The sequence below is a fragment of the Corvus moneduloides genome, chromosome 2, assembly GCF_009650955.1.
Source record: "Corvus moneduloides isolate bCorMon1 chromosome 2, bCorMon1.pri, whole genome shotgun sequence".
Taxonomy (NCBI): Eukaryota; Metazoa; Chordata; class Aves; order Passeriformes; family Corvidae; genus Corvus; species Corvus moneduloides.
In genome coordinates this window covers 35,924,085-35,943,635 of record NC_045477.1, presented here as the reverse complement: position 1 = coordinate 35,943,635, position 19,551 = coordinate 35,924,085, and the positions used below count along the sequence as shown (strand labels likewise).

The 19,551-nt window shown below is 44.9% G+C and overlaps 1 protein-coding gene across 1 annotated transcript; it reads left to right on the top strand.

Annotated features, from left to right (window-relative positions):
- The first annotated feature begins 4,536 nt into the window (after window positions 1-4,536).
- Window positions 4,537-10,595, top strand: FZD4 (frizzled class receptor 4). Its single transcript, XM_032099117.1, has 2 exons — window positions 4,537-4,784; window positions 5,972-10,595. Exons 1-2 carry the CDS (start codon window positions 4,653-4,655, stop codon window positions 7,298-7,300), a joined length of 1,461 nt encoding a protein of 486 aa, XP_031955008.1. The 5' UTR covers window positions 4,537-4,652; the 3' UTR covers window positions 7,301-10,595.
- Window positions 10,596-19,551: the final 8,956 nt, after the last annotated feature.

Here is a 19,551-nt window from a genome sequence, read left to right as displayed (position 1 = left end):
TAACTACAGCAGGATAAATGCAAACTGGGGAATATATGTATTTCCTGCTTTAAAAGGGTCAGCCTCACGAAGGACAGAACTAAGGGAGAAAACTTATGTTAAGCTTGTGAATAGTAATTAGGAAACCATTTAAAATATATTGCTGGATGCTTGCAAAGACATCACTGAATAAAGAAGGTGATTGATTTAGGTCTTGATTTTGAGATAGAAGGTCCTGATTAAAAAATTCAACTGGAAATTCAGATGGAAAAAAATTAAAATTCTTTAATAAAATTTAAAAATTATGAAGTTAATTAAGTTTAATAAAAGCATAAATGTCAAAGAGTAGGAAGGAGACATTGATTTGAATTAATATAAATCCAAAACGAATTACAAGAATGTAATAAAATATACAAACCAAAAAAAATTAATGGACAGATGGTCAAAGACAATATTGTTTTATGTAAATTGAGTCTAAAAGAAAATCATTAATGGTACAAGTCTGTTACTTGATGGAAGCTGTGGAATTGTCAGTAAACGAAACAGGTAACAGTGAGGTTCAACAGTCATTTTTGTTGTATATTGAAAAATACATATGAGATGAGTTGCATAATATAGATAACTAATAGTAATTAAGTCATTCTTAAAATTTCAGTGTCCCAAAACTGCTCTAGAATGTATACATTTTAAAACCCCTATCTGTTTAGATTTTTTGTATCCAATATCTTTAAAAGAACTTTCTGGCAGGCAATATCAATATTTTCTGTCATCAATTCCCAGGAGACTGGCTGGGAGGCAGAAGCTGTTCTCACCCAGTACTAGACACCTCTTTGAGAGTTTTCATCTCTGGGCTGGTCATCCTACATTCCTTTTACAGTCAGCTGAGAGATAGAGGCATTTCTAGAATGAAATTCATCTGACCAAAAGCTGACATCTATGTTTGGTTAAAATAATGACGTCCTAATGTGGTATCCACAGGATTTTTAGAAAACCAACAGGATGCCCAAGCTTTCTCAGATCTGCCTGCAAGATATCAGTCCTGGCTCTCCTTGCAATGCAGTGGGAGAGATCATGTCCTTGGAAGTCTAAGCAAGGTCTTCTTGTAGGACTGAGATTTTGACACAAGTATCACTCCAATGAGAAAGCTGAGCCATGTTCTACCACTGCAGTTCAGGCAAATGTTGATGCATTGAAAATGTTCATAGAAGAGTTATGAACCTTCTTAGATACCCTGCAAGGTAATGGAACAAATAATGGTAAGCATTACTTATTTTTGTAGTGTAAAAGTATGCCCATAGCTTTAATAAATATGCAAAAAAAAAGGCATACAAACTTATGCAATACTAAAAACAAGATAATAATAAGTAGGATTTTGTATTAACATCCTTCCTATTATGTAAGCTGCCTTCTGCAAGTGTCTGTCTATCCTGGCTTTAGCTGACTCGAAAGGGACCAAGAGGGCTTAGACTGCTAATTCAGACACATCTATTTACACTGTAAAGGATGGTTTGGGCTGAAAGTGGTATTTAAACAGCAGGGTAAAATCTTACTCCTTTAAAATAAAAAATATGAATAAAGAATTGGGAAAGGCACCTTACAATAAGAAACTCAGGAAGTTCAATCTATTTTACTTACTAAAAAAAGCCAAAAGGTAACTTAATCACAGACTGACATTACCTACAGGGATAATCCCAATAATGACTTCTCAACCTGTCCAGCAAAGACAGAACAAAAGTCAGTGGCTGGAAGCTGAAGATAACTCAGACTAAAAACTAAATGTAATTATTGGTGGCGACAATAAATAATAATTATAAGGGTGGCTGCTGATCCTTTAACTAAAGAACCCTCAAAATCAAATTTATTAAAAAAATCCTGCAAATCAGGCAATCAATAATCGAGGAAGGAATATAACTTTTGCTGTGCCAGATTCAGGCCAGTGTCTCACACTGCCCAGTAATTTAAGAATCTATAAATCCACTATCCAGGAGGTTTCCTATTTTGATCTATTTAAAGAAAATGTTATCTACATGCTTATCATGGTGACATTGAATCACTGTTAATATATGCGTAAGGTTCAAAGCAGGTTAATTGCCATTTTTTCCAACTCCAACCTCTCATATGATTTGCCACAGCCTCTCACAGCACTCTTGTTTTGAAAACTAATTCCCATTATCTAAAAGACTTTCCAAAGCAAACACAACAATGTAGCACTTTCTAATATTTATTTTGTATTCTCAAAGAAGAGGCAATACTGGTACGAGGGTTTTTTTGGAGGGGGAGAGTTCTTCTACAAAGGTATTTGTGTCCACTGCAGTTTTACTTACCTCAAGGACCAGGTCCATGGGTTGAGGGCTTTGCTTTGTAACTTCTGAATATGCAGTAGGTGATTTATTTCATGGGAATTAGGTAAAGGCCTTGTTCTGGTAGCAGCAAACTCCGCTTCGGTGCCTAACTGCAGCAGGACACAGCAGATGAAAAGGGGTTTCATATACTAAGACAAAGATGCGTAGTTTTTAAGGTCATTATGATTCTCCCTCTAGCCTTCTTTCCTACATAATTTGGAAAAAAAACAAACTCCAACCAAAACCTTCTCCCATGGAAGCCTGCCTCCTATTTTGAGGTGTTTGACTGCATGGGGAGCACGCCTCACCCATTCCCTGTGCTTGTGTCCTGTCAATGGTAAACTCGGCGGTGCTGGCAACATGTGCAGCACACCATGTGCGTTCACAGCATTATCACCCACCCAGATTAGCAGCTGAGCACTGCTGGGTGCAGACAGCAATGCCTGCAGGTAAATATGGGCCTTGCAAGATATGGTTGAGTTGCTGACTCCATTGCAGGCTCCTTGCCTGACCTTGGGACTGGAGCACTGTCTGCCCCTGTGTTTAAAAAGTTAAGATAGTATTACTCGTCTGCCTCACAAGGATTTTGTGAGGTTAGAGACACTGTTTATTCAAGCTAGACATAAGTGTTACAGCAATGAGAGCTATGTAAATACCTATGCTCAGGAAACCTCAATTAAAGCACGACCCATCTTGCTAGAGGAAAGCACACTTAATGCCCATCAGTCCCTGCAATGTCCCGGGACAGCTCACACACAGTTTCCCCTCTCAGAGGTGAAGAAACCCCACTGGCGATGGAGCCTCAGAGGGAAAACCTGCAGTGAGAGAGCACAGAGCACTTCATAGCATGGGTCTTGCTGCGATTTACAGTGTCGTGCTTGGTAAGGAGCAATAGCTGAGGGGTGGCTGATCCCGTTAGTCCCAGTCTTGGCTGACCAATTGAGCTGGGGAATGATGGGGAGCAGTGAAGGCCCTGAGGTGTGTTCAGAGACATAGCTGCCTGTGACAGACACCCTCGGGAGCACACGCACATGCTACATGCTGTATGCACACAGAAGGAGGTTGCTTAACCAGGGTTTTACAAATATTTTCAATGTGCTTTACAAACAATTCATTAATAGATGACATGTTTTTGCTAAAGGCACAACCAGCTCAACCAGATTTTATTACAGGTGTAAATAATATCAAGAGAATTTAAGTGTGAGCCTCATTTCTCTGCTCTTAATCCCTCCTCCTGCTGACATGTTAAAGGTCTGCTTAATCATCCAGCATTTTCCTCCCAAATTCACAAATGCTTCATCCACACTTACTTTTTTACAGGGATTTAGACGAATGCCAGGAGGTATCTAGCAGTGCCCTGCAGGTTTCATGGCCCCAATGAAAAAACAAACAACGCTACAGCCCAGATGTGACCCAGCAGTAGTGCAGTTTAACCCATTGAGAAGACAAAGCGGTAGCTTAGAAAACCACCCCGGACATTTTTAATCCGACTGTGGAAGAGCTGAGCACTTTTGGGCTGGAGAAAGGCCAGAAGTGGGGGGAGGATTGGGGCACGATGAGCCCAAATACGTCTGTTGAGCCCAAACACATCTGCACGGGGCTCAGCCTACCCTGTCCCTGTGGAGCCGAGCTTGGGGAGCCCCTGGGACCAACACCCCTGGTGGGAACACTGGGGATAGTGACGATGTCTCCCAGGGGCGCTGGCCACACGGGACAGAAGGGGGGACCTGTTGCAGGGAGAGCAGACACGGACAGGAGTCCCCGGCGTTTCTAAGGGAGGAAGGGTGGGGGGGCAGCTAGTGGGTCACCAAGGAGAAGGGGCCCCTGCGAGGAGGGGTGGAATGCAGCCGCTGGAAGTGCGCTCCTCGGGGTTGAGGGTGAGGGTCGGGGCTCCCCAGGGGCGGAGGGGAACTGCTCGGTGCCAGGCTAAGGTAGCACCCCGTGCCGTGCCGTGCCGTGCCGTGCCGTACCGTACCGTGCCGTGCCGTGCCGTGCCCTCCCCGCGCGGAGGCGCGGCGGGGCGCTGCGCGGGGCGGGCTCCCGCGGCGGGGGCGGTGGCGCCGGGAGGCCGGGCCGGGCGGCGCGTCCCTCCCCTGGGCCGTTTCTCGGCGAGGCTGTTTAATAGCGGAGCCGCCCCCGGCCCGCCCCGTTGGAGCCGGCCCGTGCGGCACGGCGCGGCCGGGGCCGGGGCCGCTGCGGGCCATGGCGGGGGGCGGCGGGGGGGCGGCCGGCCGCGCCCGGCTGCTGGCCGTGCTGCTGGCGGGGCTGCTCGGCGGGGCGCGGGGCTTCGGCGACGAGGAGGAGCGGCGCTGCGACGCCATCCGCATCGCCATGTGCCAGAACCTGGGCTACAATGTCACCAAGATGCCCAACCTGGTGGGGCACGAGCTGCAGGCGGACGCGGAGCTGCAGCTCACCACCTTCACCCCCCTCATCCAGTACGGATGCTCCAGCCAGCTCCAGGTGCGTCGGGGCTGCGGGGGGACCTGGGTGCGTGGACGAGGTGGGGACGACACACAACGGGGCCGTGCGATCCCCGGGCCGGCTGCTGTCCCCCAGCACCCCCATCCTCATCCCCATCCTCTCGACTCAGTACTAAACTAACCCGAAAGTCCCGCCGCCTCGCAGTGTCGCTCCTGGCTGGCTGGGGAGAGAGCGCGGCTGACGTTGGGCGGAGGTTCTGGGAGCCGGCGGTGTCCCGGCGGTGTCCCGGCGGTGTCCCGGCGGTGTCCCGGCGGTGTCCCGGCTGCCCGCGGCGAGGAGCATCCGCCGCAGCGCGGTGCCCCCCGCCCGCCCGCTCGCGGACGTTGCGGCGACTCCCGGAGCTTTCCGTCCCGGCCGCTGCCCTCCGTCCCAGCCGTGTCCCAGGTGCCGCGCCCGATTCCATGCGGACCGAGCGGAGCTGGCCGCGGGGAGCTGGGGTAGCTCGGGACCCCGCCGGGAGCTTCACCGCGAAAGTTTCTTTCCCAGGCGAATGGCCGGATCCCTGTCCTCCCCACGGGCATGGATTTCCTCAAACAAAACCCAGCTTGTTTCTCGGGGCAGAGTTCCCGAGTCAGCACGCAATTCCTCTCACGGCGTCGCGTCGCCGAATTACGATTATTCAAAAGACGAGAAAACTACAATATTTTATTACTGTTGTAAATGCATACGTGACCTTATCATAAGAGAAATACGTTTTTCTAGGAGGATCGTGAACCAAAGTATTTCAGTAAATGCTTTTTTTTATTTCCTATTTGTTTCTTAGCTGGAACATCCAGGCAAGGCTCAGAACAGATATATGTATTTGTTTAAACCACTTTAGTTTGGTTTTCTGCTTTCTTAAATTGTACCCTTGAGGTTTAAATCTGGCTAAATCCCACTTGCTTCATTGGAACTGATGGGCTAAATTTACATGGAGCTAATCTAGGGAGTAAAATGTTCAGGCTTTGGCTTCGGACCACATTTGAACTGAAAGAAGACAATGTTGTTATTTTTTTTCTCTTTTGTTTTTATTGTTCTTGGTTTATTTGTTTTTCGCTGCTTCCTGGTTTTTTTTAAGGCAAAGGACCAAATATTACTGCTAAAACGGCAAAAAAAGAAAACTTGTTCTATTTCAACCTGTTTCATTTTCCCCTGACGCACTTGTGATTTCTGTTTCTCTCTTCCAGTTCTTCCTGTGTTCGGTTTATGTCCCAATGTGCACAGAGAAGATTAACATCCCCATAGGTCCCTGTGGAGGCATGTGCCTCTCTGTCAAAAGAAGATGTGAACCTGTTTTAAAAGAATTTGGGTTCGCCTGGCCAGACAGCCTAAACTGCAGCAAATTCCCACCCCAGAATGATCACAACCACATGTGCATGGAGGGCCCAGGAGACGAAGAGGTTCCCCTTCACAGCAAGACCTCCTTGCAGCCTGGAGAAGAGTGCCACGGCATGGGATCTAACTCGGATCAGTACATTTGGGTGAAGAGAAGCTTGAGCTGTGTCCTGAAGTGTGGCTACGATGCTGGTCTGTACAGCAGGTCAGCTAAGGAATTCACAGATATCTGGATGGCCATATGGGCCAGTCTTTGCTTCATCTCGACTGCCTTCACGGTCCTGACCTTCCTGATTGATTCATCCAGATTTTCCTACCCAGAGCGTCCAATCATATTTTTGAGCATGTGCTACAATATTTATAGCATTGCTTATATTGTGAGGCTAACTGTGGGCCGGGAAAGGATATCCTGTGATTTTGAAGAGGCAGCAGAACCTGTTCTTATCCAAGAAGGTCTTAAGAACACAGGATGTGCGATAATTTTCCTGCTGATGTACTTTTTCGGGATGGCTAGCTCCATCTGGTGGGTTATTCTGACACTGACGTGGTTTCTGGCTGCGGGACTCAAGTGGGGCCATGAAGCTATCGAAATGCACAGCTCCTATTTCCACATCGCAGCCTGGGCCATCCCGGCCGTGAAGACCATTGTCATTTTGATTATGAGACTTGTAGATGCAGATGAGCTCACCGGCCTCTGCTATGTTGGGAACCAGAACCTGGATGCGCTGACGGGCTTTGTTGTGGCTCCGCTTTTTACCTACCTGGTCATTGGGACTTTATTCATTGCAGCAGGACTCGTGGCCTTATTTAAAATCAGGTCTAATCTCCAGAAAGATGGAACTAAAACTGACAAACTGGAAAGACTGATGGTCAAAATCGGGGTCTTTTCAGTGCTGTACACCGTCCCAGCAACATGTGTCATTGCCTGTTATTTCTACGAAATCTCCAACTGGGCCATTTTCCGCTACTCGGCAGATGATTCGAACATGGCAGTGGAGATGCTCAAAATTTTCATGTCCCTTCTGGTGGGTATTACATCAGGTATGTGGATCTGGTCAGCCAAAACTCTGCACACGTGGCAGAAGTGCTCCAACAGGCTGGTGAACTCAGGAAAAGTTAAACGGGAGAAGAGAGCAGATGGTTGGGTGAAACCCGGCAAAGGGAACGAGACTGTGGTATGAGAAAAGGACAACATCCCGGTGGTCTGACTGCTCTCCTTTGTAGGACTGGTCATGTGAAGGCATTGCTGTGTATATGTTGGGAGTAGAGTGGGGAGGTGGTTACATAACCTGTCTCTGGGGATGGGGGAAAAAAAAGAAGCCTTAAAGAATAAACAACAAAAAGAACATGCTGCAGATACAATAGCCATAAACCATGCTGCCCAAAATAGGAGAGCCCAGGGAGGCTTTAAAAGCTGTGAAATACCCAAACATGTTATCTTCCTTTTTTTTTTAATTTTTTTTTTAAGCAGGATGCATTTACTGAAACCTTGAAGTCTTTAGAAACTGAGGTGCTGTAGCCCATAGCTGTGAGATGATGTTTTCCATTCATCATCTTATAGCTGATGGAGGAAAGGCAATCTGGGGCCAAATTCTGGGCTTAATTAGGGTCCAGTTACCAAGTTACAAGGAGATGGAGCACCCAGGACCTCACTTAGGTGTCTTCTTTCTGAGTTCAGCATTGAGAAGGAAGGGCTTGATAAGGGTTCCGTCTTTATGCCCTGGGGAATTCTGGTGTTCCAATACACTGTACAATTCAGTCAGGGATCACATCCTGAAACAAATAGCAAATGGACTTCACAGGTCTTACCCATGATGAGTAGTATTTGGTGAGGTATTAATGAGGATGACTTTTAAGTCATCTAATGGCCTATTAATAATTTTGACTCATTCTTTTTACCATTTGTAACCTGATCTGAGTGCAGAGTTGATTCTGCCTTGTGGGAATTTGAACCTCCTTGTGTTTCTTCCCACCTGAATTATTCTGTGGTTCTATCAATATTTGTAAATTTCAAAAACTTCACTCAAGGCTATCCTCAAAAGCAGAGGAATCAGCTCAAAGTGGGAAACTGTGTATGGTCTTCTGAATCTATTATCATTATCCATCTGCTTCCATTCCTGCCCCTTCAGGTGCTCCTGCTATTTCTAGCAGACCACTTTATTCTGCTGCATTTATAAGCTTTAAAAAATGTCTTAACAATATAGTGTTCCTTCCTTCAGAAAAGAGAAAAATTAGTTGAAGGTACCTTCAAACAATGCTGTATTTCTCCAAGCAAACTTACTTGTCTCTCTCTGGAGACTCATTGTATGAAGCAATTAAGTCTTAATGTATTTCATTCAGTGTGATGGTATCTTCTCTATAGACGCCAGTCTGGGGAGAAGCAAAATGTTAAGTTTCTTGGCAACCTCGTGTTCACAGAGATCAGTTGTATAATTATGTGTGTCAGTTGCAATTAAAAGAAGATTCTCAGCCCATGACATTGCAGTACAGCTGACTGCCTCAGAACGATGCTTCAATTGCTCACTGACAGCTACGGAGACTTTTTTAAATGTATATTTACACACAGAATGTGAGCTGGCATTCAGTCCTCAGGAGCAACAAAGACCTTTCCAGTTTTTGTAAAGGGATCCAAGAGATCCAACTTCTTGGTGAATAATGCTGTTTCAAAGCAACAGTTGAGTTTTCCTATCCTTTTATTTGAGGAGGCATCGGCTTGTGCTCATGGGGAGCTGAACATAGTGTCAGGGACTTGTTTGGCTAGTAAGAAAGGTGATGCAAATACAAATATCCCAGAAGCACTTTAGAGAACACTGTTCTGATGCTCTATCCCTTTGAAAGACCTTTGGTTTTATCTGTGTGCCCCAAGCTTTTGCATCCTTTGTTTGTGTGGAACCTGATCAGCTGCAGAGCATCCCCCCGGTGCCCCAACTCCCATGATCTTCCAGGGCAGCTGAAAACAGATGCTGGTTTATTAAAGTACTTGCTTTTCACACAGGTGCCCATGTGCTTCCCAAACCACAGTTCACTCCAGCTCTGGAAGTGAGCACTAATCCGTCCCAGAAGCATGTATTGTCTCAATGTGAGTGTCGAAACATGTGCTAAAGAACTTTTTTTTCATTTTAAAAACAAAAAAACAGACCCCAAACAAACCCTAGTGGCAGTCTTTGCGGTTGGGCTCCCTCTCCAGCAGAACAAGTGACAACTTGACACATTCTGCTCAAGACACACAAGCACTGTCTTGGCCAACACCACATTCCAGCTGGGCCTTTTCACCCTCTCCATAAAGTCTCTTGCTGTTAGTGTTGTGTTTGGATCTGGTTATTCCTTTGTGAACAAGGGGTTTTGCAAGTGTGAGATCTTCAGATGGCTGAGCTTCTCCATCATGCAGTTTTTCTGCTGCTGCAGTGAGGAATGTAAAGTCAGCAGCTGTATGTTGGCTTTCAAGGAGCAAGGGTGCAGTATGACCCTTTTCTTGTAACCTAGTATTTGGCTGTGCCAAGGCGTCATGTTCACTCAAGGTGTCCTTCACTCTGAAACACTTTGGATGCTCTCCTGGCCAATAAGACCCATGTTTGAGCAGAGTGATTCAATAAATGCCACTTTTAACCTTGTTATGTACACAGAAGTGAATGTTAAGGAGTGCTGTTATCAAATCCCTGCATCTCTGCCTGTGACCCTGTGAACTGTTGACAGAGGGATGCCCCTGGTGATGTGAGACACAGTGAGCTGGATGAGGATGGCACTGTGTAGCCCTAGGAGGGACGTGGGGGGGATATTCCATTAAAGCATGTGAGGGATTCAAATGCTGTGGGAAAGAGGTAGGCTAAGGGGAGACACCAGCTGTTGTTCCTGAAGAAATATCTTTCCCCAGCAGTTGGGGGAACACTGTACTGACCCAAAGTGAAATTAGTTGTTGCATCAATTAAACCATTCCATCAATGTATTCACCCACATGCGTTTACCTGACTGCATTTTGGGGCTGTACGGGTGGGAAGTCACAGCAGACAGCCTGAAAACTGGCTCTTGCAAAGAGCAGGTATCAGCAACCCTTATGTTCTCCCATTTCAACATTGTTATGAGCTTAAAGCCAAAACTGCTGTGACTAATCCTGTCTCGGAAGTGCAGTTGCTGTGGTTATACAACCAGAAACTTTGCAGGCGTTTCCTTCGGTTGCGCAGTCCCTGCTCCCATCTCCCCCCTCAGCCTGTGCTCTTGGCACTGCAGGTTGCAGAAGCATCTGCCTGAGAGGTACAAGCTTAGCTCTTACATGAAACAGACAAGTTAGCTCCTTTTCCTGAATTTTAAGGAAATAGACACTGATTGTTTTGGGGTGTACAGAAAGTGTATCTACTTCAATGTATGTACTGTAAATTGCTAATTTATCACTGTAAAAAAACCAAAACAACTTTGCTATTTAATTTTTATATCAAAATAAAACTTTAACCTCTGTGGATAACTAAAGAATGCCTGGCAGCCTTCACGTTTTTGGCGAGTTTGTTTCTTAAATAGGCTTCAGCATTGTTGGAAGTGCTTTTTTTCCCCTGAAGGAAGGACTGAAACGTTAGTGCTGTGGTGAAAGGATGCTTTGAATGGGTTAATCTAGCATGGTTTGGAGCTTATAACTGAGAACAAGACATCCTTGGGCAACAGTGAAAGTATGTTCATGTTTCTGCACATGGGGTGGACAGAAACCCTTTCAATGACAGCACACAGGTCCTGGGTGCTGGCTGGGGATGGAGCTGGAGCTTTGGTGTTGTGGGAGCATGTCTTCAAATCCCAATGGGAAGGCAGTATGGAAACACAGCCCGCTGCTGCTCTAACCCTGCTGTGATGTGGCTCCTGAGAAGAGCAGCACCTCCTATAAGACTCTTTTTATTTCAGGTGTTACGGAATATGTACATCCAAAGCATGAGCGTTCAGATCCGGAGTGTATGGTGGAGGAGGGCAGCGTCACCACCAGCCTGTTCAGTGTATGGGAACTATTAGTGGCTTTTGGAGGGGGAAAATCCCAATCTTAGTAACCTGCTTGAAATTAGTTCATTCCTATGGGTGATTTCAGTCATTTCAGCCCTTCAGAAGAGAGATTCAACTGAATGTCTACATTTTCTAGCAATGGTTTTCTAAGAACTTAAGCTTATTAATGCTCTACTTTTCATTCCTGTTTGTCATTTCTATTCACAGTTGGGATGTATGGGGACAGCAAGGAGGTGCTTTTTGTGTGCATCCCTCACCAATTTCTCTTGACACTGATAGAACAGTATGCAATATTAATCATCTAAGCCCATTTAATTGTCTCCATCATGAAACATTCTCTGTGTGGGATTACTTAATTAGCAGAATGTTATTCTAATAAGAACCTAAATCAGACTAGAGTGGATAATAGTGAGGGTGTGCTATAAAGAAGAGTAACAACTATCACCTGTGTATCTAGCTAATCAAGTTTTGAAGAGCAGCATCTAAAACTGGTAATTATGAGTGATTTGCTCATGCCTTTGGCAGCTCCTCATTGTAATGTTCTCAGGCTGGTGATTAATGAGATCTCTCAAACTTATCCTAATGACTCTTTAATAAAGCTACAGTTAACTGTAACAAACATAAAAGAGCTGGGAGAGGCAGCAGGATTTCCCTCTTGTTCATACCACCCGAAAACCTCAGCTGTGGCATTCAAGACGGTGTTGGCTGCTCCAGGCCTTTCTTAGGGATGCTCACCTTCACACACATCCCTCACATCAGGTGTCTCAGGGCATCACCTATGAAGTGAGAATGGATTGCTGGAGTGGCTCTGAATGGTGAGCAAGCTCCCCAAGCCATGGGGATGACAAATCAACTCAGGTTTGCCTGTTGAGGGAAGTATGTATCTGTACACAATGCTCACAAAAAAATTAGCCTTTATGAGGAATTTTTGTGATTGTTTTGATATTTAGGCTTGGGGTTTTTTACTTGGTTGGTTTTGTCTTGTTTTTTTTTTTAAAGCTATCTTTAAAGAAAGCAAATGTTAGGGAGTTTGTAGAGAAGGAGGCTAGAGTTTTGCTGTCAGCAATCAGGAGCAGCCTAAGCTCCAGTAACATAAAAATATGGTCCCTGGCTTCAGTGGTGGTTTCCTCACCCACTCATTCCCATAATGGTGCCACATTTCAGCTCCTCCTTCACTTTGCCAGTACAACTACTTGTGGTATGGTGCAGGCATCACCCTGTGGAGCTGCTTCCCAAGCCCTCTTGCACCATCATCCCCATCAGGCCAGAGCTGTGTCTACCTGCAAGGTTGTAGGAATGGGTGAGAGTGAAGTGACAGCTGCCTGACTGCTTCCAGCTTCCCCAGTCTCAACTACAACAGCAAAGCCTTCAGTAGGGCTGTTGGTAACTCCCTAATCCTTTATCTGGGATGACTGAGTCCAGATGTGAACTGCTCACCTGCGGGTGAATGCCCCATTACACAGCCCCACAGCAGCTGTGGTGCTGATGCTCCACAGTGCCCTTTTCAGCATGCTTGGACTAATTGGCTCATAATACAGGCCAGGAGTTTTCAGCCTCTCTCTGAAGCTAGGATGGCTTGACCAGTCTGCCAGATACTGATGTGGCTTGTGTACAGAGCAAAGCATGTCTGTGTGCTTGCACAGCCAACACTGGCTGCAACAGAAGTGAGGCAGAGCATGGTCCCGGCTGCAGCAGGTTCATGCCATCCTGCTGCACCTCTCCAAGAGGAATGGGTGAGAGGATGGGTGCAGGTCAGGCAGCTCTCAGCTGATGCTGAGCTGGTGCAATAGATCCCATATCACTAACTATTTCCTGCAGCTGGGAAATGATTTCTGACCAGAGGTCCTGCACATCCTGGCAGACTCCAGCTGTTGTAACAGCTTTGTGTTGTTAGCAACCAGATGTTTTGTTTTATGCTCTGGGAGCAGCCTACCAAACAGTCACCACGAGGCTGGAAGAGCACAAAGCTGGCGTAGACGGGAGCAGCAGCAAATGAAGACTCACACACTAAGGTATCACTGAGAAACCGTTGTTGTCTTTTCCTAGTTTTTTGGGGGAGCAGGGATCTCCTGTGTGCCAGATGTTAGGTACAACACCAGAGTAAAGAGGTTAAATGCCAAAGACAAATAATATTGCACCAGAAAGTTTACTGTAATTTGTAACTTTGATTTTGTTATTGTGTTTCCTTCCAGAAGGGAAACTGCTTATTAATTAGATCCACTTGGAGGGCTCAGAAAAGCAATACTTTACTTAAATATTGTCCATTCTTAAATCAATAGCTTAAAACCTTAAAAATAACCAAAACAAAACCCCCAAACAATTACCCAAACAATTGACAATGGCTTGTCAATACACTGGCAATATAAATATCTTCATCTTACATTTCCATCAGTGTTTAGCTAGTTTCCTGTCTGGTTCTTTCATTTCCTGAGCTTACTCTGAGGAAGGGAAAAACATCCGTCCTGCGAAATAGATGCAAATCATTCAGCAGACTGCTTCTGCTTCTACAATATTAAGTTTTAAAACATTACTGTGCAGAGAAACAACCTGACGATAAATGTTTTAATGGATGAAGTGTTTTCTTCCAAAGCAGCTCAGAGGCACTCTCGCTCAAGTACTTGGTAAGGGATGATAAGTGGAGTGCCATGGAAAAGCAGATACTTGATTTTTCAAGGATTTTTCTTGCATTCGAAGGTCTTCTGTCTTGCAGCAAGGAATGGCTGACACCTAGTGGCAGCTGCACCCTGGCCCCAGCTGCTCGAAGCCGCTCCCAGCCCTGCCCTCCACTCGTGTCTAAAAGCAGGTCGGGTACCTCAGCTACTGATGGTGAAGGCTTTGTCCAGCAGCACGTTCTACCAATTCTGGGCTATACATTATGGTTTGTACCAAGTGCAGCAGCTAAGAAAATCACAAGCTCACCCATAATAAAGTTTAATAAACTGAAAGATGTTAGGTTAGATATTAGGAAGAAATTCTTTATTGTTGTGGGTGGTGAGGCACTGGCACAGGTTGCCCAGAGAAGTTGTGGATGCCTCACCCCTGGAAGTGCTCAAGGCCAGGGTGGAGGGGGCTCTGAGCAACCTGGTCTAGTGGAAGGTGTCTCTGCCCATGGCAGGGGGAGTAGAACTAGATGGTCTTTAAGGTCCCTTCCAACCCAAACCATTCAATGATTCTGTGATTTTATTAATCTCTCCTTGTTCAGCCCTGGGCTCAAGGCTGGCATGGTTACAGGAGGGTTGATAGCAGTACTCATGGAGAAAAAAACCAGACCTGGTAAAGTAGCATGGCTAAAGGACCAGCGGGACATCTGTCCCCTGCTGCGGTGAGGAAAGCTGCTCTTGGCAGAAGCTAGCAGCACATATAGTCCAAAAAGTTTATTTGAAAGACTTAACACAATCTCTTCCTTGGCCTCACACTAGTAATGTTTATAAGAAAAAGACCTGGGGGACCACAGCAGAAAAGAAAGCCTCCAGCCTGGGCTGACAGCCTTTCTTCTTTCTGCTGCCATTTGGCAGTGTGGGAAGGGCTGTCAGCCCCAGGAGGAAAGCATAAAGCATTTACAGAGTCATGAGCAAGAGATCCACAATACAACTGTACATCTTGAAAGGAGGGGTGCAGGGGAGGCCTGGAGATGGGGAAGAGGCTTTTCAGAGCAGGAGGGAATATATATATATATACATTTATAAATATATAAATATATATATATAACACTGAAAAAATCAGCTGAAGAGGTCCCAGCCTATGAAAGTTATGACAAAAAATACCACTCACAAAACAATCATGTTGCTACAGCTGTGGCCTGAGCAGAGCCAAAAGAAATGAGGAGCCATCCATACCTCCCCAGAGAATGCTTTTATAACCAAAGCAGGGAAAGGGCAGATCTTATTCTGAGACACCAGTAATTCACCCTGTCAGCGTCAGCCAAGCCGGCCCTCAGTTTGTCATGGGATGAGCTGGGTGTCACTTTTTCGACCTCTCAAGGTCCCTCTCTCTAGAGAGCAGAGTCTGCTTCTGCCAGAGCCCTGCCACCTTCGGGATGCACCAGGACACTGCACAGGGCCTCATTCCTTCTTCTCCCTCTTTTTGGAATATCAGGTGCTTTTCCTTATTTTGGCTGTGAAAAGTCAAGTCTGAGAGACAGCCGGCAGCCCAGTCCTCCTCTTTAGGGTGGCCTTTCCAGTAGCTGCTCTCTGCAGCCCCATTACTCCCTCCTGCAGCCTGGGCTCCCATCAGGAGTTTGCAGTCCCTTTCCAAATCTGCTACTGAGCTGCTGTCTCGTGTCCCGGAGGGATTGACTCAGCCATGGCGGACTAAAAGAGCAGGATTCAGCAGCTGCCATGGCTATTGGGACATGAGTGATAAGATGAGGAAATGGCCTTAAATTGCACCAGTGGAAGTTTAGATTGGATACTAGGAAAAATTTCTTCATTTCCAAACCCTGGAAGAAGCTTCCCAGGAAGAAGCTTCTCTACAACTTCCCAGTGGAGTCACCAATCCCTGGAGGTGTTTAAATGATGTGAAGAAGAATCTAACTAACCTCCAGGGGACAGAAGAAAGACTAAGAAGTCTGAGAATCTGTTGGTCCAAAGAGGCACACAGAACATAAGAATCTCCAGTGAATAGATTGACAGCAAAAAAGAAACGTGGCACTTTGCATCCCGTTCCCTATTGTACCTGTTGGCTCACCATCTCATACTTAAGGAAGGAATTAGGGTGCTTCACAAGAGGAGGTGAGGAATTGACCATATTTTAAAAAGTACTGCAAAGTGCTTTCTCCTTCTAGCTTCTCTAGTTCCTCTACGAATCTGCACACAAATTTGACTAAGAGTGTTTTTTAACTGAAGCAGACATGCACAGAGAAAGCCCATAGAATCTCCTGTCTCAGGGGTTGGAAGGCAAACTGGACCTGAACACTGCAGGGCAGAGGCAGGAGGAAGACACCAGAGAGAAGAAAGAAGAACAGCATAGAAGGAGAGCCCCAAGGTGCCCCAGAGTGTGGGCAGATGTCTGTCCCAGGTGACCTGTGGCTGCTCAGAATTCCCACAGGGCTGCCAGCAAAGGGACAGCACGTGACACCCCTCAGGAGAAGGGTGTTTAAACTGATCTGAATACCACTGCACAAAGCAGATGGGGCAGTGCTCAAGTCCTGGCAGAGCTGAAGGGTCAGCAGCTGCCAGCAGAGTGAAAAACCAGGAGCAAAAGACTTTCAATGAATGCAGCCATTTGCCAAGTGTGTGTCTGTGCACAGCTGATCAGAGAATCATGAAATCATTTGGGTTGGAAGAGACCCTCAAGATCATCAAGTCCAACCATAAGTCTTACACCCTTTATCCGTTTTTTATGGCTTAATGTTCTAATATGTTCTCACATTAACAAGAACGCTTTAAGCTGGCATTTGAACAGAGCAAAATTGCATCTGATACTGATGTAGAGGTATTGCCAGTTTCAATCCTCTGTCTCAGGTTCTTTGATAATTTTAAACCACCTAAAATCTGTTGAGAGTGAGGGAAAGTAGTTTTGGCTGTGACTAGAATGTATAAATTAAATTCTTTGAGAGCTTCCTTGGTTCTGGGAGCTCTACCTGCAATTCAGTAGGACCCTGTGTATCCAGATTTCTATAGTTATCACTTATGACAGAAAAGGAAGAATCCATTTCAGTGTACACTTCATAAAGAAAACAGATTAAAGAGAAAGAAATGAAAATAAATGAAATTAAATGAAAAAAGAAGAAAAAGGAAAGGAAAGGAAAGGAAAGGAAAGGAAAGGAAAGGAAAGGAAAGGAAAGGAAAGGAAAGGAAAGGAAAGGAAAGGAAAGGAAAGGAAAGGAAAGGAAAGGAAAGGAAAGGAAAGGAAAGGAAAGGAAAGGAAAGGAAAGGAAAGGAAAGGAAAGGAAAGGAAAGGAAAGGAAAGGAAAGGAAAGGAAAGGAAAGGAAAGGAAAGGAAAGGAAAGGAAAGGAAAGGAAAGGAAAGGAAAGGAAAGGAAAGGAAAAAGAAAATAAACAGAAAGACAGAAAAGGACAGAAAGAGAGAAAGAAAGAAAGAAAGAGAGAAAGAGAGAAAGAGAGAAAGAAAGAAAGAAAGAAAGAAAGAAAGAAAGAAAAAGAAAGAAAGAGAGAAAGAGAGAGAAAGAGAGAAAGAAAGAGAGAAAGAAAGAGAGAAAGAAAGAGAGAAAGAAAGAGAGAAAGAGAGAAAGAGAGAAAGAGAGAAAGAGAGAAAGAGAGAAAGAGAGAAAGAGAGAAAGAAAGAAAGAAAGAAAGAAAGAAAGAAAGAAAGAAAGAAAGAAGAAAGAAAGAAAGAAGAAAGAAAGAAAGAAAGAAAGAAAGAAAGAAAGAAAGAAAGAAAGAAAGAAAGAAAGAAAGAAAGAAAGAAAGAAAGAAAGAAAGAAAGAAAGAAAGAAAGAAAGAAAGAAAGAAAGAAAGAAAGAAAGAAAGAAAGTCTCAGGAACAACAATTAATGGTGAAAATATTGGAAGGGACATTTCCGTAGCACAAGTATGTGGCAGCACCATGCAAATTCTATTTCTTCTCGAAATGGGAGCACATGAGGACAGAAATATTAATTTCTGTCATTTCATAAAAAAACCAACTGGGTTGTTTTGGGGATTTTTTTAAATTATTCTATATAATGTGAATGTATCTTTAGCTGGATCAACTATCTTGCCACTTTGCTGAACAACTTCAGTGCATCAGCAGGAAAAATGGATTTCTCTTCAATTTGTCTTGAAAAGTCTTCTGATTTTTATTCAAAGTATTTCAACCTAAATTTTGTGGCAATAAATACAATTTGATTTATTACTCCCAAAATATTGACTCAGAAATGAAGTGTTTGCTCAGTGATCAGTCTCAGAGCACTCTGAAATCATGGAGAGGGGGGCTGGGGGGTATGTTTACTCACTTGATGAATGCCAGACTGGCAAGCAGGAGGAAGGCCTCAATAAATCATTTCTGACGTTAACCTTGTAGAAACAAATTCCCAAGAGTATTCGTGTTAGTTCTGCTGCTGGTGCTTGTGCAAACACTGCTGGACAGAATTCACACCGTTATCTTTCTGTGACGAGTTTTGCGAACAAAAGTTCCTCATTGGCATTTCAGGCAAAGCCAATGGAACAGGCAGGGATGAAGGAAAATGCACTTTGTTTATTCAAGCAACAGTTAGTGTGTCATTTGAAAAATGCATGAACCATTTATAACAGATTTTGGAGTTGATAAAAAAATAAAAGAAAGCATGCACTGAACTACGCAATGAAACATCACTTTTATTTGTGTAAATAAGCAGAATATTCCAGATATCAAGCATCTGGCATCTGTACTTTTCATATGTGTTATTTTTTGTGTTGGCTTTATATATGCCATGAAATATTCTCTGCATTTGGTTTTTTTTTTGCATAGTGATTATGAGGTTAAGATGGTACAGGGCAGACCTCCTTGGTCTATCATGAGAAATAGTTGGATATTTCCAACTATTTCTGTTTCTGAGGACAGACACAGAAAGTTGGTAAGTAGCAAGTGCCGGGTACATATATATATATGTGTATATATATATATAAATATATATATGTGTATATATATTTATATGTATGTGTGTGTAAATATTTGTGGTTTCAATTTAAAATTCTCCTAACGAAAACCTTGTGCAGAATTTCCTTGTCCTCTTCAAAGACAGCAAACGTCTAACTGCAAAAGCTGTAGTGGAACATCATTCTGCAGGGATAGGGACCTGCTTGCTTTTGTGCCAGGGGGAACTGTGGCTGAGCGACACTGCCTGAGGTCTGCAAGCACACGGGGATGTCACATCACCACCACAAACAGCTGGCTGAGACCTGATACCCCACCGATGTCCCACAGGTGCCAGAGCAGGACTTTTTACTGCTCTGTTTCTAAACAAGAAGTCTTTTCAACAGCAAGGCCTGAAAACTAATTTTTAGATCCTGAAGACCAGCAGAATGCTTGCTAGACTTTGGATGTTCTAGAGATCTGCCATGGAGCTCAGCCATCTTCCATTCTCCATTTTTTCTGTTGAGAAAAAGCAAAAGGAAGTTGTGCTTCTCCTACTAAATTAAGTAGGAGGCTCTGAGCTCCTTTCAGGGGGCAGGACTTTTGCCCTGTTCACTGCTTAGGGAAGGCCGTGGGTTGGAGTCTCCCAGAATGTGATGTGTGTGGGCTGCTCAGGCCCACACGGCGATGGGGAGATGTCCAGGGCGCTGAGGATATTCCTGCTGCGGTAGCACTGCTCTCTCCCCACGCTCCTGCATGGTCCTGCCAGGCACAGCCCACACATGAGTCCATCACCCCGGCTTTCTGCCTGCTGGGCCACCTACCCGTGGGTGGAGAAGGGTATCGCGAAGCAGCAAAAGCCCTCCAACCTGGGTTGTCCTGTTGCTGTACCCTACACAGTTAATAACACCAGCCTGCCCAGTCTGAGATGGATCTTTCCACCAGACTTGTCTCAGAGGCAGGGA